Source organism: Neoarius graeffei, chromosome 17 (assembly GCF_027579695.1).
Source record: "Neoarius graeffei isolate fNeoGra1 chromosome 17, fNeoGra1.pri, whole genome shotgun sequence".
Classification (NCBI taxonomy): domain Eukaryota; kingdom Metazoa; phylum Chordata; class Actinopteri; order Siluriformes; family Ariidae; genus Neoarius; species Neoarius graeffei.
In genome coordinates, this window is record NC_083585.1 from 67145885 (window position 1) to 67169392 (window position 23508).

The 23508-nt window shown below is 40.5% G+C and overlaps 1 protein-coding gene across 1 annotated transcript in view; it reads right to left on the reverse strand.

The window, feature by feature from the left end:
• myo7bb (myosin VIIBb) overlaps positions 1-23508 on the reverse strand; it is an 88360-nt gene that overhangs the window by 23207 nt on the left and 41645 nt on the right. The window contains exons 27-42 of the mRNA XM_060898234.1: positions 19664-19783; positions 19391-19564; positions 18982-19209; positions 15594-15761; positions 13501-13618; positions 13287-13413; positions 13016-13179; positions 12753-12934; positions 9392-9507; positions 9101-9249; positions 6846-6999; positions 6390-6545; positions 6165-6270; positions 5955-6068; positions 3672-3759; positions 1575-1681 (exon numbers count right to left, since the gene is read on the reverse strand). Of these exons, the coding sequence (XP_060754217.1) occupies positions 1575-1681; positions 3672-3759; positions 5955-6068; positions 6165-6270; positions 6390-6545; positions 6846-6999; positions 9101-9249; positions 9392-9507; positions 12753-12934; positions 13016-13179; positions 13287-13413; positions 13501-13618; positions 15594-15761; positions 18982-19209; positions 19391-19564; positions 19664-19783 (2271 nt within the window). The remainder of the gene's footprint in view (positions 1-1574; positions 1682-3671; positions 3760-5954; positions 6069-6164; positions 6271-6389; positions 6546-6845; positions 7000-9100; positions 9250-9391; positions 9508-12752; positions 12935-13015; positions 13180-13286; positions 13414-13500; positions 13619-15593; positions 15762-18981; positions 19210-19390; positions 19565-19663; positions 19784-23508) is intronic.

Genomic DNA, 23508 nt, shown 5'->3' on the forward strand with positions numbered 1-23508 from the left:
AGAAGAAGCGATTTTTGTTGAACTGCTGTTGAATTAAGACTTAATTAATCTATAACTTCATTAATAATTGTAATGAAGCAAATCTGGGTAGAAGTTATATGCAGCCTAGGTTCCCCTACCTTCATACCAGAAAGAATCAAAATCGGTGAAGAATTGAGGGAGAAGAAGAGATGTGTGTGGAAACTGCTCGTTAGGGATTGATTAATTACTCCATATCTTCATTATTAATTGCAATTATGCAAATTTGAGTAGAAGCCATATGCACCCCAGGCAGACCAGGGTATCTGCACATTTTTCAAGTACAAATTTAAAGACTTTTAAGACCTTTTCAAGACCTCTCAATGGAAAAATTAAGACTGTACCATGGCAAAGAAAATGATAAATACCACAACTTAAAACTGTTTTCTGCAATAGTTTTTTTTACTAACTTTAAGAAGAATGCACACAATTGGTGAACAACAGGGTGCATCAATGGCGACTGTTAGACATGCAAACAGCTGAAGCAAAGTCGTGTGTTCTGGGCCTGCAGAACTACTGTAGCAGCAAGAAGAAGTGTTTACTGGAGAAAACACCATGAATCATTTCAAAAACGAAAACAATAAAACGGCAAGTAGAACCAGCTGAACAACCTTAGCCGGCATTATTTCAATCCCCAAAGATTATCTTTGATGTGTGATTTTGTGTCCGACAGCAAAATCAGTGTGAGTGTGGTACAGTATACAGCTGGCTGAGGAAGTTCTCGAGTATCTTCTGCATTATAGCAGGTAACAGCGTAAACCTGTTTATGCAGTCATACAATCATCAGAGCGTTACATTAAACACAGAAAAACAACTGTCACCTTTCATAACCATTATCAATATTAATCAATGTGTTGTAATAACTGTAAACTAATTATCATCAGTGCAATTGTTATCAATGTTCATTATTCAAAAATAATCATTAATTATTATCTATAATCCATGAATAATTGTTTGCATTACTACTACTACTACTACTACTACTAATAATAATAATAATAACTACTTTTTTAAGAATAAAAACAATTTAACTCAATTTTATAACATTTTAATAATCACTACTTATTAGCTATATTAATAATTGAGTAGCAATTATTATAATTCAGTATTATTAATTACTACTTGATTAATAAGCAGTGATTATCAAAATGTAATTTAATAATTAATAAGTAGTAATTATTATTAACTACTACTTAATTATACTAATAATTAATAAGTAGTGATTATTAAAATGCTATAAAATTGAGTTATAAGATTAGTTAAAATTATTATTAAAAAAGTAGTAATTATTATTATTATTATTATTATTATTATTATTATTATTATTAGTAGTAGTAGTAGTAGTAGTAGTGATACAAACAATTATTCAAGGATTAGATAATAATTTGTTTTTAATAGGGAACATTGATAACAATTGTACTGATAATAATAATAACAACATTAACAAGTATTACTAGTAGTATTATTGTTTCTTATTAGTTTAAGTCAAATCCAAAGCTGGCAAGATTTTCCGCTTCCTGTGTCAACCCGGTCCTGAAAGGAAGTGCTAAACTCACCTGGGGAAAGTGGAACATGAGGTCGGCCTTGAGATCTTTCCCAGGAATCACGTTAAACCAGAGCTTCCTCATGAACAGCACCAGATAAGGAACAATCACTGGAGTTGCTACATATTTAAAAAAAAATGTCATCATTGTTTAAAACAGCACAGATTCTGAGACCAAACCTTTTAAATATGATTTTTTAAAAATGGGAAGATTGTTACTGATATGCTTTAAACATTAGGGCTCAGCGATGTGACAATAATATAATGAAACTTGTGTGATATTTCTAAGATAAACAATACACATCATCATCATCATCATCATCTATAGGTTTGCTAACAAATTTGTACAAAATCAAGCAAAACATATTGAGTGTAAAAAAAGCAAAGTTGCTCCATTCATTTAACATCTCCAGAAAGATATTTAACAAAACAAATACAAAAATTTAAATACAAAGGAAACACCAGTGAAAAAAAAGTGCATTTCACAATTTAAAATCGATATAAAACTTTAACGTCTGACTAACGGCTACAATCCGTTTGGAAAATGTTACTTAACTATGTGATAAAAACATAGACACATTCTTTGTAACAATTCATGTCAGTATTTTTATAACATCGTCGTATGTATTGCTCAGCTGTAACTAAAGATTTCACAAAACTGAATAAAGTGGTGCTTGAAAGTTTGTGAATCCCTTAGAATTTTCTATATTTCTGCGTAAATATGACCTAAAACATCATCAGATTTTCACACAAGTCCTAAAAGGAGATAAAGAGAACCCAGTTAAACAAATGTGACAAAAATATTATACTTGGTCATTTATTTATTGAGGAAAATGATCCAATATTGCATATCTGTGAGTGGCAAAAGTATGTGAACCTCTAGGATTAGCAGTTAATTTGAAGGTGAAATTAGAGTCAGGTGTTTTCAATCAATGGGATGACAATCAGGTGTGAGTGGGCACCCTGTTTTATTTAAAGAACAGGGATCTATCAAAGTCTGATCTTCACAACACATGTTTGTGGAAGTGTATCATGGCACGAACAAAGGAGATTTCTGAGGACCTCAGAAAAAGTGTTGTTGATGCTCATCAGGCTGGAAAAGGTTACAAAACCATCTCTAAAGAGTTTGGACTCCACCAATCCACAGTCAGACAGATTGTGTACAAATGGAGAAAATTCAAGACCATTGTTACCCTCCCCAGGAGTGGTCGACCAACAAAGATCACTCCAAGAGCAAGGCATGTAATAGTTGGCGAGGTCACAAAGGACCCCAGGGTAACTTCTAAGCAACTGAAGGCCTCTCTCACATTGGCTAATGTTAATGTTCATGAGTCCACCATCAGGAGAACACTGAACAACAGGGTTGCAAGGAGAAAGCCACTGCTCTCCAAAAAGAACATTGCTGCTCACCTGCAGTTTGCTAAAGATCATGTGGACAAGCCAGAAGGCTATTGGAAAAATGTTGTGGATGGATGAGACCAAAATAGAACTTTTTGGTTTAAATGAGAAGCGTTATGTTATGTGAAGCAGTTCATGTAAGGAAACCCACCAACATCTCAGAGCTGAAGCTGTTCTGTACAGAGGAATGGGCTAAAATTCCTCCAAGCTGGTGTGCAGGACTGATCAACAATTATCGGAAACATTTAGTTGCAGTTATTGCTGCACACTTGCGACCCCCAAATGGCCTGGAAGGCCTAATAGAACTTGACACCGATACAGCCAAATGGCTTAAGAGCATCCCCATTTGACAAGAGGTTAAACGAACAACGACGATTGCTGCACAAGGGGGTCACACCAGATACTGAAAGCAAAGGTTCACATACTTTTGCCACTCACAGATATGTAATATTGGATCATTTTCCTCAATAAATAAATGACCAAGTATAATATTTTTGTCTCATTTGTTTAACTGGGTTCTCTTTGTCCACTTTTAGGACTTGTGTGAAAATCTGATGATGTTTTAGGTCATATTTATGCAGAAATATAGAAAATTCTAAAGGGTTCACAAACTTTCAAGCACCACTATAAATGTCTTTAAACAAGAAGTAGTTTGAACACCAGGCTCTCTCTCTCTCTCTCTCTCTCTCTCATCCGTCTGTATAAAACTCACCCTCTTTGGTTTTCTTTCCTTTCTTGGGAGTGTCTGTGAGGTCCTTCAGGTTGTCGAAGAAGTACTCCTCCTCATTCATGCTCACAACCTGAAATAAAGTGACGAAACAGTTTCAGTACGCATGAAAACCTTCATTTACATCTGATCATTTCAGGGCTGCTCGTGTATCTCAGTATCTCAATATTCATGTCGTAAAGCTGCATTTCTAAATGTAGTCGTCAGTTTGCATTTTTTTTATTCGTGAACATACTACCACCTCAAATGTAGCAATGCACCTCATGTAAGGAATAAAACTGTTACCGTCCTCATCTCATCTCATTATCTCTAGCCGCTTTATCCTTCAACAGGGTCACAGGCAAGCTGGAGCCTATCCCAGCTGACTACGGGCGAAAGGCGGGGTACACCCTGGACAAGTCGCCAGGTCATCACAGGGCTGACACATAGACACAGACAACCATTCACACTCACATTCACACCTACGCTCAATTTAGAGTCACCAGTTAACCTAACCTGCATGTCTTTGGACTGTGGGGGAAACCGGAGCACCCGGAGGAAACCCACGCGGACACGGGGAGAACATGCAAACTCCGCACAGAAAGGCCCTCGCCGGCCCCGGGGCTCGAACCCAGGACCTTCTTGCTGTGAGGCGACAGCGCTAACCACTACACAATGTGCCGCCCGCCTGTTACCGTCCTGAAGTTGATTATTTTCCAATGACAGAATGTCTACAAGTGTTTTATTCCTTTTACACCACAGTCAATGATTTTAATTTTTATTTATTTAAAAAATGCCATTTCATACTTAGCTTTATTTTAGTTTTTACTTTAGTTTGTTGGGAATATCCGTGATACAAGTTACTTCCCATACTCACTCTCATGTTACAGCAGCTTTAAACAGTTGTTCCTTCACCAGCATCTTTTTATTTTTTATTTTATACTCTATTAATCTCCAAGGGGAAATTGGGATTCTCTATGTTTAACCAATCTGAACAGTTTAACCAAGTTGGTTAAATTACATTACATTCAGCAGACATTCTTATCCAGAGCAACATACCCAGAGTAGCCTGGGGAGCAGTTGGGGGTTCGGTGCCTTGCTCAAAGGCACTTCAATCATTCCTGCTGGTCCAGGGAATCAAACCAGCAACCTTTGGTTCCAAAGCTCTAACCTTTAGGCCATGGCTTCCCCAAATTCTCTGCATTTAACCAAGTGAGCAGTGAGCACACAGACCCTGAGCAGTGGGCAGCTGCGCCACAGCACCTGGTACAGTGCCTTACTCAAATAGCTGCTCTTTCACTCCCCCCACCCACCCACCCACCCATATGCTGGTCCAGGGAATCAAACCGGCAACTACTTGGTCCCAAACCTTCCTCTCCAACCCTTAGACCATGGCTGCCCCAAATCATATTGTCATGTTACGATGAAACAACAAAGTCTAAACACCTCCATCCTGAAGATGTTGGAAAACTTAAAATTATAGCTTTACTTCTGGCTGGTACAAAGCTCTGACACTGGAGACTCCTTCTGTAAACAATAAATAAACTGATTCACTCTTTGGAAATGGTGCTTGGACCCCATTAATTGCTGCTTACAATCTGTTAATAATCCAAATTCTGTCTAGAGCCCAAACTATCTGTTGTCTTCTTCTTCTTCTTCTTCTTCTTCTTCTTCCTTCTTGTCCAGCACTGTTGCCAGTTCAGGGACCATGTGGACCCTACTGATCCACATGTCAGATTAATTGGAGCATTAGTTTTATGCCGGATGCACTTCCTGCCACAACCCTCTCATTTTTGGGCTTGGGAAACAACCGCTCACACACACATTCACATCTATGGGCAATTTCAAGTAGCCAATTAGCCTAACCTGCATGTGTTTGGACTGTGGGAGGAAACCCATGCAGACATGGGGAGAACATGCAAACTCCAAACAAAAAGGCCCCTGCTGGCCACTTGGCTCAAACCCAGAACCTTCTTGCTGAGAAACAACTGTGCTGACCACTACACCACCGTGCCACCCTCAAACCATCCGTTGTAAGACCAACAAATTTTGAGGATATGTGAAGACCCAGACCATCTGCAAAGTTACCACGATTTACCTCAATTGACCAAACAGGGGCGCAACAGGACGTTACAGGAAATTGGTTTTCAAGTGTTAGGAGCTGATTTATGTATAATGTGTGATACAATAACAGGATTTTAGAACTGATACGTAAATACATCAGTTTAAATTCTTCTCTGATCCAGTGAAGACTTATGAAATGTTCAGATGTAAACAGCATCTGCACACCTTGTTTGTGGTTTTCACGAACAGACTGTAGCCATCAGCAGAAGAGAGCGTGAGATTATGGGCAATACTGCGGCACAGGTCACGGATCCTCGTTGTGGTAGTGACTTCATAGATCTACAGAAGTAAAAAAAAATAATAATAAAAAGTAGGTTATTAAGCAAGTTATTGAGAAGTGGAAGTGAAACCATGTCATTCCTGCTGTTTCTGTACCTCTGCTGTACTATCAGGGAAATGAACTTTGTGGAAGATCTGTGAGCTGTTCTGCTGGATGGCGTCCACTTCCACGTGATGAGGAGCCATTGTTCTGGGTTCAATTCTGTGAAAATTAATATTAAAAAAGTTGCCTACAGCTGGACCAGTTTAATTACTGAGATGCAGGTCACTGTTGGTATATTTGGACCCAGTTTGGGCTCCTATGGCTTACTGATGGCCTACCTGAGCATCCCTTGTAGTCTCTGCAGACAGGCGGCTGATAGTGGCTCTCTGGGTCTGGACTCTAAGAAGCGTTGAGTATGTTTTAGCAAAGCTTGACTGGGAGGAAAAAGTCCACAACAAAGCCATAACAGCTGCCAGCCTCGCTCCATACTCAACCTGTGAGCCAAAAACAAATACACAGATGGGTTTTACTGTATTTTTTTAATGTGTCATATTTAGTAGCTAGCAATATAAATGAAATGATATTATAAGCACTCAGCAGAACTGGGAATCTAAACACATATGATCTTTTCAAGATAATTATTTGAATGTTAGATTTGTAGCTTGCAGCTCACAGTGCATTATAGGTAATACATGCACGAGCCACCATACTATTGTGCTTTAGTGATTAATGGCTTATGTTCTAGTTTCTGGAACACATAAACCAAATATATAAATATTAATTTTTCGACTGACCCATTGCTGTTGTTGGTAAGCTGCTTCATGATCTGGCAGTAAATTTCATCTCTGAGGTCAGGGTTCTGCAGCGCAGGTCCGTAGATCTGGTCTGTGAGCTCCACAGGATTCCTGATGCTTTTGACTGGATAGTCACCCATATACTTCATAATCGGTACATGAACATTAAGGAAAAAATTTACAATGCAGCACAGGAACCAAAAACTATTATTTGTGGATTTAAACAAAAAGAGATGGCTTAGAGGTGATTGTGGTTCGAACTCTGGTAATTGGACAGTCATGTTAACAAGGCTACAGATGAATGTGGATCAAATCCATGTGTTTTTGGTTCCTATGTTTCTTTAATTAAAATAAAAAAAGTTGATATTCCTAATATTCTAATTTGGCACGCGTCAGAGAATTTTATTTTTCTAGGGTCCTTCCTTCCCAGAATTCAATGTTTCCATGGTCCTATATTCCCAGAGCCCTATGTATCCTTAGTCCTATATTTCTAGAGCCCTATATTCCCAGTACTCAATGTTTCCATGGTCCTGTACTCCCAAAGCCCTATGTATCCTTTGTCCTATCTTCCCAGAACCTATGTTTCCTTGGTCCTATATTCCCAGATCCCCATGTTTCTTTTGTCCTCTATTCCAAGAGCCCTATGTTCGTTTGTCTCATATTCCCAGAACCTATGTTTCCATGATTCTATATTCACAGATTCCTATGTTTCCTTTGCCCTATATTCCCAGATCCCCATGTTTCTTTTGTCCTCTATTCCAAGAGCCCTATGTTTCCATTGTCTCATATTCCCAGAACCTATGTTTCCATGATCCTATATTCACAGATTCCTATGTTTCCTTTGTCCTATATTCCTAGGACCTATGTTTCCATCATTCTATATTCCCAGATCCCTATGTTTCCTTTGTTCTTTATTCCCAGACCCCTGTTTCCATGATCCTATATTCCCATATTTTTCCTTTGTCCTGTATTCCCCAAATCTATGTATCCTTTGTACTGTTCTTTCCATGATCCTATATTCCCAGAGACCTATGTATTCTTTGTCCTATCTTCCCAGAACCCATGTTTCCATGGTCCTATATTCCCAGATCCCCATGTTTCCTTTGTCATATATTCCCAGAGCCCCATGGTCTTACATTCCTACAATTTATATTTCCATGGTCTGATATTCCAGTGTAGTGGTAGCACTGTTGCCTCACAGCAAGAAGGTCCTGGGTTCGAGCCCAGTGGCCAGCGAGGACCTTTCTGTGTGGAGTTTGCATGTTCTCCCCATGTCTGTGTGGGTTTCCTCTGGATGCTCTGGTTTCCCCCACAGTCCAAAGACATGCAGGTTAGATTAATTGGTGTCTCTAAATTTACCATAGGTGTGAATGAGAGTGTGAATGGTTGTTTGTCTCTATGTGTCAGTCCTGCGATAACCTGGCGACTTGTCCAGGGTGTACCTCACCTCTCACCCATAGTCAGCTGGGATAGGCTCCAGCTTGCCTGCAACCCTGTAGAACAGGATAAGCGGCAACAGACGATGGATGGATGGATGGATGGATGGATATTCCCAGATCCCCATTTTTCCTTCGTTCTATATTCCCAGAGCTCTATGTATCCTTTGTCTTATATCCCCAAAGCTTTATATTCACTCTCCGTAAAAATTTATATTAAAAACATATTCCTAAAGCCCTATGGCCTCAGGGAACTAAGCTTCCAGGGCTAATGCTAATATATACCCATGTCCTTATCTTTCCATGGTCTTTCCTCAACTCTCAAGGGCACCTGTTTCCACTGGCTCTTCGGTTCAAGTGCTCCATATTCCCAGGGTCTTATTTGTTCAGAGTCCTTCATTCCCATGGTTCTATGTATTTAGGGTTCTATTTTCCCAGGTCCTAATGTTCTGGGGTCCTGTGTTTCCAGGTTTCTCTGTCCCTATGTGCTTATATTCTCAGAGTTCCCAGGTTCTTATGTCCCTGTGTTGCTTGATTGTTATAATAATAGTGTCCATCCTTCTCAAGTCCTTATGTTTGAGGCTTACTGAAGAGCAAAAATGTCCACACCTCCATAAACTACAAACACACTTATTCTGATATTTCTGTACAGTAAATAATGTCTGAAGTCCAATAATGAACATGCAGCTCTCAAACAGCTATTGGATATACAGTATAGTGAACCATGAACTTGGGAATCTTTTCACTCTTCCTCTGGAGTACAGAAGTGTGTCTGGTGTGTGTCTGGTATGTGAATGTGTGAGCGATCAGGAAGGATATCAGTGAAGGAGTTGCAGGCCAGCTGGCTGAGATCAGAGTTTTTCTGCAGACTCTTCAGTAGCGGCTGTTTGAGCGGTTCTTTCGATTGGGCCCACAGTTTCTCTCGTGACCCGGATTTACCCTGACGTCCTGCTTCCTTACCCAGCTCCCTGCGAATCAACACACCAACATACCGCTGAAACAACTCAAAATGGTATTGTACTGAATCAGTGGCTGTTCTAAACACGTCTTTAATACAGTAGGTCATTAATCTCACGAATAAACACAACTGAGGAAGATTCGCTTGGATACCTGAAATACTCAAAGGAGAACTCTTTGAGTGAAAAAAGAGCCACTCTCTCTGTGCTCAGATCCTCCTTTGGTGGAGCATTCAGCATTGGTTTCCTCTGATTTGGGTCAAACAGAGCCTAAAGACAGCATCACAAAAAACCGCATTTTTATCACACAAAGATTGAAGTAACATTAAAACTGTGTTTCATAAGACTGACATAAGCCTGTCATAAACATGATATGACAGTTGCCATGACAGTTGACATGACCAAACTACCTATACGTCAGGGACTAATTTTATTGGGTGAAAAAGATTATTATGCATTTATGCATTTTATTATGATTTGTTTGACAGGTTATAACAACAGATTATATTAATTAAATTATATTGTTATAACACTGACACGGGAAATGCTGTTTGGTGTCTTAACAGGTTTTTACTAACGTTAGCACAATCACAGCTTGCCATGTTTCTGTTATGACATGTTTACGACAGGTAAAATATTCATGACATATCTCTAATATATAGATTTAGGCACTGCCTAAAAGCTGAGCTCCCATCTGTTTCCGGGTTGCAGAATTTTCTTATAGCCAGCCTCTTTTGTTTTATTTCTTTACCGGCTATAACACTGGCCACTAGGCAGTGTGTATGACTGGTAATTACTAACACTGGCCACTAGGCGGTGTTTAGGACTGGTAATTACTAACACTGGCCGCTAGGCGGTGTTTAGGACTGGTAATTACTAACACTGGCCACTAGGTGGTGTTTAGGACTGGTATTACTAACACTGGCCACTAGGTGGTGTGTATGACTGGTAATTACTAACACTGGCCACTAGGCGGTGTTTAGGACTGGTAATTACTAACACTGGCCACTAGGAGGTGTTTAGGACTGGTAATTACTAACACTGGCCACTAGGCGGTGTTTAGGACTGGTAATAACTAACACTGGCCACTAGGCGGTGTGTATGACTGGTAATTACTAACACTGGCCACTAGGCGGTGTGTATGACTGGTAATTACTAACACTGGCCACTAGGCGATGTTTAGGACTGGTAATAACTAACACTGGCCACTAGGCGGTGTGTATGACTGGTAATTACTAACACTGGCCACTAGGCGGTGTGTATGACTGGTAATTACTAACACTGGCCACTAGGTAGTGTTTAGGACTGGTAATTACTAACACTGGCCACTAGGCGGTGTGTATGACTGGTAATTACTAACACTGGCCACTAGGCGGTGTGTATGACTGGTAATTACTAACACTGGCCACTAGGAGGTGTTTAGGACTGGTAATTACTAACACTGGACACTAGGCAGTGTGTCTCATCTCATCTCATTATCTCTAGCTGCTTTATCCTTCTACAGGGTCGCAAGCAAGCTGGAGCCTATCCCAGCTGACTACGGGCGAAAGGCGGGGTACACCCTGGACAAGTCGCCAGGTCATCACAGGGCTAACACATAGACACAGACAACCATTCACACTCACACTCACACCTACGGCCAATTTAGAGTCACCAGTTAACCTAACCTGCATGTCTTTGGACTGTGGGGGAAACCGGAGCACCCGGAGGAAACCCACGCGGACACGGGGAGAAACTCCCCGCAAACTCCACACAGAAAGGCCCTCGCCGGCCCCGGGGCTCGAACCCAGGACCTTCTTGCTGTGAGGACTGGTAATTACTAACACTGGCCACTAGGCGGTGTTTAGGACTGGTCATAACTAACACTGGCCACTAGGCAGTGTGTATGACTGGTAATTACTAACACTGGCCATTAGGCGGTGTGTATGACTGGTAATTACTAACACTGGCCACTAGGCGGTGTGTATGACTGGTAATTACTAACACTGGCCACTAGGCGGTGTTTAGGACTGGTAATAACTAACACTGGCCACTAGGCAGTGTGTATGACTGGTAATTACTAACACTGGCCATTAGGCGGTGTGTATGACTGGTAATTACTAACACTGGCCACTAGGCGGTGTGTATGACTGGTAATTACTAACACTGGCCACTAGGCGGTGTTTAGGACTGGTAATTACTAACACTGGCCACTAGGCGGTGTGTATGACTGGTAATTACTAACACTGGCCACTAGGCGGTGTGTATGACTGGTAATTACTAACACTGGCCACTAGGCGGTGTTTAGGACTGGTAATTACTAACACTGGCCACTAGGCGGTGTGTATGACTGGTAATTACTAACACTGGCCACTAGGCGGTGTGTATGACTGGTAATTACTAACACTGGCCACTAGGCGGTGTGTATGACTGGTAATTATGAACACTGGTATGGTGGGAGGCAGAGGACCAAAACCATCAGAAAACAACTCGATGGGTTTCTTTATGTATCAGCACTCTAAGCTTATGGGGCTCCGCTCATGCAGGCCTTTGGCCCGCGCAGGAACTCCGCTTTCAGTCAGGTACTGACTTTACTGTGGGGAAAGGGCTATTATAAATGTCATTATGACATGTTTATGACATGTTGTTCCCACTGCATTGGCATCTTCATAAAGTAGATTAGATTAGATAAAACTTTATTGATCCCTTTGGGCAGGTTCCCTCAGGGAAATTAAGAACACTGAAATTAAGTACTCAGTGTCACTTGTTATAAAATGTCATAAGACAATCATAACCACACCATATAATGCTATATCCTCACAGGACTGACAATCATGTCAATTTCTGTCATGACCGTTGTTTCTAATGTTAGCATTAATAATAACTTACCATGAGATACTTCGATCATGACGCGTTTATGACAGGTTTTGACCACAGCACAATAAAGTACTTATTATGCTCATGACACTTGTCATAACGTGTGTCATAACCTATGATACCATGATTACAAATTGCCATGACACAGCAGTCTCGTGTCATGTAGTAATTTCAGTGAGTAAAAAAATGTTAATCGTAATTATATTACAATACGCTTATGATGCGTAATAGCAACAAGTCCAAACTTATTGTCATAAGACTGATGTACTCATGTCATAAAGGCATCATGACTGATGTAATCTGCGGACATGGCAGGGTTTTTTTTTCTCATGTCAGGTATTAATTTATAAATAAAGTTGTTATAAATTATCTTATAACAGGTTATTACTATGTTACAACAGCGTCATTAAGCATTTATGACCATCGTCATGATCTATATGCCACACAGAGCACCAATAGTGATTTTTAATGTGATGTCATGTGATCAGAGACGTCTTTTTTTCACATATTTGTCATAACACATATGCTAAGTAAAGTACACACTGAAAAAAATTGATCATGTGACGTTAGCATGGCCTCACTGTTACACATGTCGATGCCGTGCTGCATGGTTCAGGTGATAAGGTTAATCAGTTAAAGAAAAGGAGTAACATGGGTACCAAGATGTCATCAGAGGGTCTACTCAAGGTCGCCAGGATCATGATGGCTTCTGTAGAAACCGCTCCGCTGAGTCTGGTTCTATCGTTCATCCCTTTAATCCAGCCTCCCTCAGGAGCGTACTCTCCGTCTTTGATGATGTTGATGAGATCTCCCTTTTTGCAGCTCAGGAACGTTGCATCATCTACAGAGGGGAAGTGTTTAGATTATTAGACTTGGTATGTTTAGACACAGCGGTGTGTGTGTGTGTGTGTTTGCACTGCACCTGGTCTGCTGCAATCCTGTACAGCCACGGCATAAACAGAGCGCTCTTTCAACCCGTTGAAGAACATAGAGAGCAGCTCCACCATTTTGCGAGCATAAACCGCCTCCAGCTTATACTCGCCTCTCAGTGTGGAGAGACACACCACGTCCCCCATCCGGTCCTCACTGACAGGAGAACGAGAACGTTACGTGCATCGCATGAGCATTTTTCTGAACCATATTTGTGTTCAAAGTTCAAGAAACAGTTTTGGTACAAAACTAAAAACACAAACCTGACTACTTGGACCCCTGTCACCTCAGGGTAAGAAAGCGTCAGGTAGGTTTTCTCTTTTCCTTCCTGAAACGAGACGCCGTACCAGTTAACAGTCACCACTAACTTTTCTTCAGGTAAATTGGGACCTGGAGCAAGAAAAAGAAAAAAAAAACAATCAATCAGGACCTCCATAATGAAGACTGTTGAGTTATTCTACAGCGGAGCTCGTTTACCTGAAATCACAGAGGCTTCATAAAATTTCGAGAAGTAGAGGGGCCAGTGGAGACGGGCGTACCCGACCACTTCGGCTTTCACGCTATCAGGACTCGCCCTGGAGGTCATAAACGAGCCCTGTATCAGGAGACACGGTGCAGAAAGATCGCATCACATCACATCACATCACACCCTCAGACATCAGATCTCATATCTCACATTAAACATCTCTTAATGACACTGAACCAAATACATATCATTATTATACACACAGGACACTTTTTCCATGGAATAAAAACACGTGTTCTATTCTTTTCTAGCGGGTTTCATTCATTTGGTTTGATAGCATGCAATATTGTTAGCATATTGCTTATCCTACATGTATTTCATCAGTCTGCCCAATGGAGAATGAGCGGTGATATGGTTTACGATATTGCATGGTTGTCAAGACAACATGATGTCACATGTCGGAGCTGATGTGAATATCCATTGAGAACGTTTTTTGCTGTGCATGTGCAGAAGCATTTCTTTGTTCGCCAGGAAAGAGAAAGACGTGTTGAACACCCGAAAGGCTCCCAATACTTCATTAGATATTCTTCACACATATTTACAAGAAAAAAACATACCAACGGGCATCAAAAAACTGGAAAAGAGACACGTCAGAGATGTAAAACTTCCGTGCTAGCAAGCGACTGTGAGGGTTTGTAAACAAACATGGCCGCCAGGTTTGCCTCGTTAAATGCAGAAGATTTTGAGAGAATTTTGGCTGTCAGGTCGCTCCGGTGTGTGAAGCTGTCGATGTTGATTTTCAAAGTAACTCAGTAAATTACACAATTAATACTTAAGTCTGAGTGAAAACTACTGTAGCGAGTGTGCAGCATGGAAGAAGAGTCTGGAGATAGAAATCTTAGTTTCTCGGTTGTTAGCCTGTGATACCTGCTCTCAATAGCACTGGCTTGACTGCTTTATTAGCATTTGCTAACACTACTGATGAACGCTACACTGGCTGGAAGGTTACTGCATCGAGTCATGGGTAAGCTCGCGTTGGCCTGATATGAAGAGAGTGTGTATGTATAATAATAATAATAATAATAATAATAGTAGTAGTAGTAGCTTTTTTCATGGTCTATCAGATATATATAGCACTGGCTCGACTGCTTTATTAGCATTTGCTAACACTACTGATGAATGCTACACTGGCTGGAAGGTTACTGGATCGAGTCATGGGTAAGCTAGCGTTGGCTTTCGAGTATGCTGATATGAAGAAAGTGTGTTTTTTCAGCTAGCATGATATTGAACTCGTCAGCCAATATTGTTTAATTATTCTAGCTACATTCACTGGATATGAGCAATCACGCACTCTGATTGGCTAACCTACTCCTAGGATATCAGCTCATATACTGTGAGTAGAGAAAAACAAAATGGTGGAGCGTGTTGCTGAACCCACTGAGGACGAAATTAAAAACTCTATTCAAAAACAACCCCCCCAAAAAAGCAACAAAATATATAATGAAAGTATTTGATGGTAAGAACGTATCTTCAATTTTTCAAGAATTATTATTATTATTATAGCATTTTTCACAAATTGCTCATGTCAGTTTGCCGGGTTGTTTACATTCTTCATCTTTAAGCAATAAAAATTTGTGATTTAAAAAAAAAAAACTGGTTCAAAAGCTCAAAGAAGTTTGAAAATTACAGAACTGAAATTTCCAAGGAAGAATTCAATAAATGTCTAAAGTTGTTCTATACCTCGGCATGACAGCAAGACGGCATTTTCTACAAAAAAACAACACTAAAGACAATTCGTGCAGCCATCGATATGATTTTAAGAAGTCTGCCTAAGCGGAAATTATTTTGTCGGATATTTTGTATAAAGTTTTTATTTATTGAATTTGCAGAACATAAAAATGCTCTGTTTCTCAAAAGCCAGTGAACGTGTATAGAATAAAACAGTTATTCCACTCAATCTCGTCGTACATGGATTATAGACAACTCAGTGCTACGCGCCTCGTCACCTATCAGCTCATGTACGACTCGATTTTGGGGAATAACTGTTAATCATATCTGCACTGTAGATTGTTGATATCCCACACACACTGCTGTTGAGTTATACCTGTTCGTGGGCAGCGCTGATCAGCTGCACCAGCTTGACCTCTGATTTGTTCTCGATCAGATTGAGGCTCAGACACTCCCACACGATGCTTTTAGCCTTCTCCTCGCTGCGCTCCGTACTGTACTTGATGTAATAATGCTTCGCTGCGAGCTGCACGTAGTCGTCCTCCTGGAAAACACGCGATAAAAATCATTACCTCGGCTGAGTAATAAAGATTCATAACTCAACACAAATAGCGTTTAGATTAAATGTCGCTTGTACAACCTCCACTCACAGCCTGGATATATTAATTTAATAATGTAGTCAATAAAAGCCCAGGTGACGCAGCTGAGTAATTAGTATTCACACAAGTACATGATCTCTCTCACACACTCTTCAGTCCTGACGAAAATCAGCGGTATATTTAATCACGCTGTACTGTCGTCCATGTGGATCGTTTCCTTGCAGAAAATGTTCATATAAAACCTTGATATCACACTGTTGTTGAATTCTGCATTCTGACTGGTTAAAAGGTGTTGATTAATTTGCTAAAACACAGTGACGTGCGGTCAGGGGCGGCAGGTGAGGCAGGGCCTCACCGGTCATCATCCAGCCATCATGAGATGTAATGAATGTAAATAATGATAACAATAAAGATTTGTCCAATCATCTGTGCTTATATATGCCATTTCTGTATGATTCAAATAATTTCAATCATTTTTGCGATCAAAATCGTCGTATTTGCCTCTTTCCTATTCAATTGCAGCGAATATGCAGCGACATGAGGCAGCACCAAGCCGTGCCTCACGTCAGATTGCGCAATCCCTTGTTAACTGGGTTGAGCGCGTGCCTTTTGCTTACTCTGTGTATGCTACCAACGTAATGCTGTATTAAAATGTTTTTTATACATTGTAGACGTGTATAATATGTCCTCACTTTCCTTATAATATGTAATGTTTTCTACGTAAGTGTATCACTTATTTAGTGTTAACAATTTGACATAAAGCCGCACTGAAAAGACATGAGGTGAGGCAGGCAGTAGCTCTGCCGCAGCGCAGAGGGCGTACGTGAGCTCAGTTATTCTTGTTTGGTGGTTGCTTCTTCTCTACGTTGTCACGTAAAGTTTAATTTGGACTGTTGTTGGCTTGTTCCGATTGACTGCAACAAATTAATGGAGGATGTAATAGCTCAACTGAAAGGTTTCTCAAAGTTGGACTTTCAAGGAAAACGGGACGTGATAAAGAATGGACGGCCGACGCCGGAGCTAAAGGAATTACTTCAAAGGACTGGGCAGAAGATAACCCGATCGTTTCAAAGTGAGTGGTACAACCGAAAAGATTGGCTGTGTGGCTGTGCTACAAGAAACTGCCTTTTCTGTTATCCCTGTCTCTTGTTCTCAACCAGTGACAATGTCTGGACTAACATGGGATTTTGTGACTTAAAAAGCCTACCAAGAAGCCTCCTGAAACATGAATGCTCAGCTACTCACATTCAAAGCCAAATTGCTTTAAAAACTTTTGGGACTTCTCGAATAGATGTGGCTTTGAATGAACAGCACACTGTAAAAAAGAATAGTTGAGAATACTTGAAATTTCAAGGCAACCGTCTGCATTAAGAATTTTATGTTTTGCCAACGATGTGCCCATGATAATCCAAACTATGATAAAACTGTTATCTTTATTAAGAATTCTTAATTAAGTCAATTTTCAATTCCTCATTCTGCCAACATAGATTTCTCTTTTTGCTGAACAGTGGCATTCACAGTAGTGCAAAAAGGCAATTGAGGTTATCACAATTTTTTTTTTTAGATTTTTTTTGGGCTTTTTTCACCTCTATTTGGATAGGACAGCGTAGAGACAGGAAATGAGTGGGAGAGAGAGACGAGGAGGGATCAGGAAATGACCTCGGGTCGGAACCGAACCCGGGTCCCCAGATTTATGGTATGGCGCCTTATCCACCTGAGCCACGACGCCCCCGAGGTTATCACAATTTATCATTAAACTATACGTGCCTTTTTTCATTGTTCTACACAATTACAAAACTTCAATATTGAAATAAAGTTTTTAAAACCCACGTCGTGGGTATGGCGTCGTGGCTCAGGTGGATAAGGCGCCATGCCATAAATCCGGGGACCTGGGTTCGATTCCGACCTGAAGTCATTTCCCGCTCTCCTGCTCATTTCCTGTCTCTACACTGTCCTATCCAAATAAAGATGAAAAAAGTCTGATAACCTCAATTGCCTTTTTGTACTACTGTGAATGCCACTGTTCAGCAAAAAGAGAAATCTATGTTGGCAGAATGAGGAATTGAAAATTGACTTAATTAAGAATTCTTAATAAAGATAACAGTTTTATCATAGTTTGGATTATCATGGGCACATCATTGGCAAAACATAAAATTCTTAATGCAGACTGTTGCCTTGAAATTTCAAGTATTCTCAACTATTCTTTTTTTACAGTGCACTGGCTAAACATTAGCATGCACAATGCTAAGGTGAAGGAAAACCGAGAGATCTTAAAATATCTCATTCATGCAACCTGCTTCTTAGCCAAACAGGAATTGGCATTTCACGGTGATGATAAGAGTACAAGCTCTTCGAATCGTGGGAATTATGTTGAGCTATTGAATGCTTTTGCTGAGAGAGATGAGAGGCTTGAAAGACACTTGGAGACATCTACAGTATTTACGGTATCTTCTGGCATCCGCCGTGGTGCTGTGTGGCCTGTTCTGTCTGTGGCATCCGCCGTGGTGCTGTGTGGTTTGTTCTGTCTGTGGCATCCGCCGTGGTGCTGTGTGGTTTGTTCTGTCTGGCATCCGCCGTGGTGCTGTGTGGTTTGTTCTGTCTGTGGCATCCGCCGTGGTGCTGTGTGGCCTGTTCTGTCTGTGGCATCCGCCGTGGTGCTGTGTGGTTTGTTCTGTCTGTGGCATCCGCCGTGGTGCTGTGTGGCCTGTTCTGTCTGTGGCATCCGCCGTGGTGCTGTGTGGTTTGTTCTGTATATGGTACCCGCTGTGTGGCCTGTGTGGTCCGCCGTGGTGTTTTTTGGAGGTAGGCTACTGAACCGCCATTCATTTTTCATTCTTCCTTGGCCAAATATGTACCTTCAAATGTACCTTATGTAAAGAATGCTGCTATGAGATATGAAACTAATCGGTATTTGGCAAATATTTTGGTGCATATTTGAAAATCTGATTTTGAAAAAGTCAGTGCCTCACTAGCCACAAACCTCACCGCACATCACTGCTAAAACAACAGTTATGTGAGAGACAGACTGGGAAAGGAAGATTAACTTTGGGGTATGGACAGCTCCTTTATACTGTACTCATTGATTATTTTCCTTTAACCGCACAACATCTATGTTTTATTCCCTCCCTGAACCAGTGTGTGTGATGGAAAAAGGTGAAGTCTGACCTTATCACACTGATACTCTCCGGTCTTGAGGTCCTGGATGATCTGCGTGTAAATGAGCTCTGTGCTGATGGGGTCAGAGGTGCAGTCATGCCACGGGGTGAAGAGCTCTTTCCGGAAAGAGAGACGCCAAGGCGCTCCCTTCTCCTCTTTTCCCTGCCTCCTCTCCTCCTGCTCACACTGAGAGATGGCGTCCAGCACGTGATTCTCGGCGCTGCCCAGAGACCAGTTCTGCACAGACCAGAACACACACCTGGATCAGTGCTACACAACCGAGATGTCTTTATCTCCTCAGCCAATACGGCTGAATGAATATGGAGTGACTTCTTAATGGGCTAAACCCATTTAACTGCTCATAAATAACCAAAAGTCAAAGCGGATGCGAACAGCTGAAGCCGTATTCGGCCCAAACCTTATCGCGGTAGGAGATGTAGATCGAGAATCCGAATGTGTCCTTCAGATTGATTTTCTGTGCAATGGTGCTGCAGAGTTCTGATGAAGTGCTGGACGAGTCAATAGGCAGAGTGAGGACACGCCCGTCTGTCAGTCTCACCTCCACCTTCATGGGCTTGTTCGTCTCCACGGCCTGAATGGCACCACAGCATGGCTGGGTTACGTTCTTATTTCTAATCATACACTGCATTAATGTGCCGTAATATCAGAGAGGAAAAAAACAACAACATACATTTAACTCGATCCAGCATGGCACTTCCTTTCTGTTTCCATTACTCAATGTTCTCTGGAGGCGTTCAGCACAGGACGAGGAGATCTTAGCAGGTCCACGATGAATAAAACGCTCCAGGTACTGTTTTACACAAGAACATGGATTCGAGTATAAATGAGTGAAAGGTGAATAACAGAAAAGAAGAGAACAGAACAGAATATTTAAAAAAAAAACAAGAGAACAGGAATGAAGTACAAAGCAAGGAAGTGTTTATCAGGACTCAACAGAACGAAAACAGCAAAATAGTATCAAAAATATAGCATAGAATAGAATAGAATAGACTTATGATAGTACAGAGCAGAACACAGCACAGTAGATATCATGATGGCAAAACAGATCAGACCAAGTCCCTAAAGGAATAGAACAGAATTATGGCTCATTTTTGCACAACAAAATACAAAAGGAAAAAAAAATAGCTTCGATGAGGCTGGAGCTCATACCAGGCACTGTCGTTGTGTGTGAGTTTGAAATCTGATCACTCCTGCAGGAGGAGTAGTGATTTTTGTGAAATTGTATGCGACTCCTCTGTAGCCTCATCCATGGCAGGTGGCGCAACCTGCTGAACATTCCTTATTGGAATATGTCTTTAGAGTCTTCTGGGTGAGTTTCAGTGAAAATGTCCTAGCAGTTTACAAAGAGTAGTGTTTACTGTGATGAGTCACCCAAAATTTTCAGACACCCATAAAATCGTAAATATGACAGGTGGCACCACCATCTTGACAAGTTTTATACACACCCACCTGGGGAATGTTGTATGTGAGTTTGATTGAAATCCAATCAATTCTGTAGGAGGAGTAGCGATTTTTGTAAATTGTGGCTGGACGATGACAGACAGATGATGCGTGATCGCATAAACTCATCCAGCCTGGCCTGTGGCTGAATGAGCTAAAAACTGACTTTGTTGGGCCACAATAAAATTGTGCACAACACAGTAGAGTTAATTGTAATCTAACAGGACACACAAGACATCATAATAGAATTCATTATAAACTAAAGATTTCATTACAACCTCAAGTCCAACATATACAGTAAGTTTGTTATAAACTGTAGATTCCATTTTAACTACAGGCATACATGTCAACCTATACGGAATGTCCGTATTTTATACGGATTTTATTCAATAAACGTAGTATACGGGCGTATAAATAAAGTTATACGGATTCTTTAAAAAAACTTCAATATTTATTTAGAGCTATAATCAATTCCCACGATGATAAAAGAGCGCATAACATTTACAAACCTACTGTACACCACAGACAGCCAGTAGTCTTATGAAATCGCGCGTTATCTTGTGGCAGCGAGACTTCGTTCCACTTTTGATCATGCGCACACTGCATTGCGAGAATCCCGCCAACCGTGAAGTCATAGACATATAAACATAGACACCGCCTTCTGCGTAGAATCATATGTCATCCTCGCCGCCATATTGGATGTGGCAAAGTGGAGATTCTTCAGCCGTCTCTGGTATAGCGTCTAGACAGTAGCCGAGAATGAAGATGCCTCATTCATGTGCTGCGTTTAACTGTACCAACAGGTTTACCGTCCAAACGAGATCACATGGGATTACCTTTCACAGGTGAGACTGGAAAAATACTTTTCATTGTATTTGGTCATTATAACGTAATTTTACGAACAGATTTTCCTGACTTTGTGGCTAATATGAAGTCTCGTGCATAATAGCCGCTCGGTGAAACCTGTCTCCAAACAACGAAGTATTTCCTTCGTAACTACGCTGATAACACTTTGTGTTTTTGTCAAACATTGGAGCTTTGTATTCATTCTGAAGATTTATTGTTATTAATATTGAATAAAAAGTAACTGGGATATATCATTGTTAATTATCATTCAAATTTTAGGTAAATTATTTTAATTTGCATTTTATATGGATTTTATAAGGGAAATACGGATTTTGGAGGTTGGTTATGCAGGTTTGATTGACCAAAGGTTGACAACATGGTTCATTGTAAAATATCGATTCAACTATAAACAATAGAGTCCACTATAGCGGAGCTCCAGACTTAAGAGAATATGGTGAAGCATCGACCTGATGTTTGATGGCTTTTGTGATCGTACGACGTCCGTACATACAAACTACATCCGAGTCCCACCACAGGGAACCTGACCATAAGTGCAAGGCAACGTACCTCATAAACACTTGACCACTGGACAACGAAATTTGTCTCTTTATTTCCATAAGATAGACGGGTTTTTATCCAGTGCTTATTTTTAATTTACTTTTTAAAAAATAATGTTTGATTATTTACACATTTTACACAAAATATTCACAATAGTTTCATATAAAACAAGTTAAAACAGTTTTATTAGTCCACTCGCCTGTTGGACAGTTAATGGTTGGAACCAGACGACTTTTTGATACCAAGTTTGAAATATAACGATCGCAGCTCAAATCCTCAGAGCTCAGATGCTGCATTCAGTCGAGGAGGATGTTTTCCAGTACGTATTTTTTTCCCCTGTAGGCTTTTATCCTACAGATTTTTTTTCATCACAGGCAAAGTATAGTATCTTTACACTGTCTGCTTTTTTACCTGAATGATTTCTTACTCTGCAACTTGTGTAAACATAAGTATTAGCTCTTCCGGCCGACAGGTGATGAGTTTATGCCATCATGTGTTGTCTGTCATCCGTCTGGCGTCATCCACATTTGACGAAAATCACTTCTTCTCTCGCAATTCTTCACCGAATTTTATTATTTTTGGCAGGAAGGTAGGTCTGCCTGGGGTGCATATAGATTCTATTCAAATTTGCATAATTGCAATTAATAATGAATATATGGAGTAATTAATCAAACCCTCATGAGCAGTTTCCACACAAATCACTTCTTCTCCCTGAACTCTTCACTGATTTTGATTCTTTCTGGCATGAAGGTAGGGGAACCTAGGGTGCATATAACTTCTACCCAGATTTGCTTCATTACAATTATTAGTGAAGTTGTGGACTAATTAAGCCTTAATGAGCACTTCAACAAAAATTGCTTCTTCTCAGTCAATTCCTTGCCATTTTGGATTCTTTCTGGTAAACAGGTTGGTATTCCTAGGGTATATATAGCTTCTATATATAGCCTGTATATAGTGTATATAGGTTGCAAGATTTATTACGCAAGGTGGCCCACTTTAGATCGTTCCTTCTGGACTAGACGGGACCGGAGTGAGCTACGCCGTCATTGACGGTCTCATTGTACAGTTCAGTAGTGATGATGATCATGTTTCCTTAGTGTTTGATAATCAATATTGATTATTTCTTATGTGTGATAATATTGGATGGTAACGTTACAGTAGTGGTGTAAAGTGAAAGCACTGGTTCACTGCTGTCCACCAGGCACCCAGCAGAGTCACACCAGTGGTGGCTGGTAGTCTTTCAAACAGGGGAGGCTGGTTGGTTATGATATTTCCAGATTTTAAAAGAAAAAACATCAATTTTGCCCATACTCTTGCCTCTGATCTGGCTGATTGTTGGCAGGATCACAAACTGTGAAATAACAGGTTCTTTTGGCCCATTAGCCTACTGTCCAATATACATGATGGTGGTGTTGGGGGAGGGGGGGTTATATTTTGACATTTTATATTTTAAAATTGTGGCATGTTGTTTAAAAATTGACCATGGCTGTGTTTTTGTTTAAAAATGTTTTCCAAATTGTAGCTGTGTTTAATTCATATCCAGAAAAACATATATTCCAATATAATATACTCAGCATAAACATTTTAAATAGATTCTATATTTTTGGTCCATCCATGACATATTACTAAAGTAGCCTATTTACTGTTGTTGATGTGGGTCACTTGCTGTTA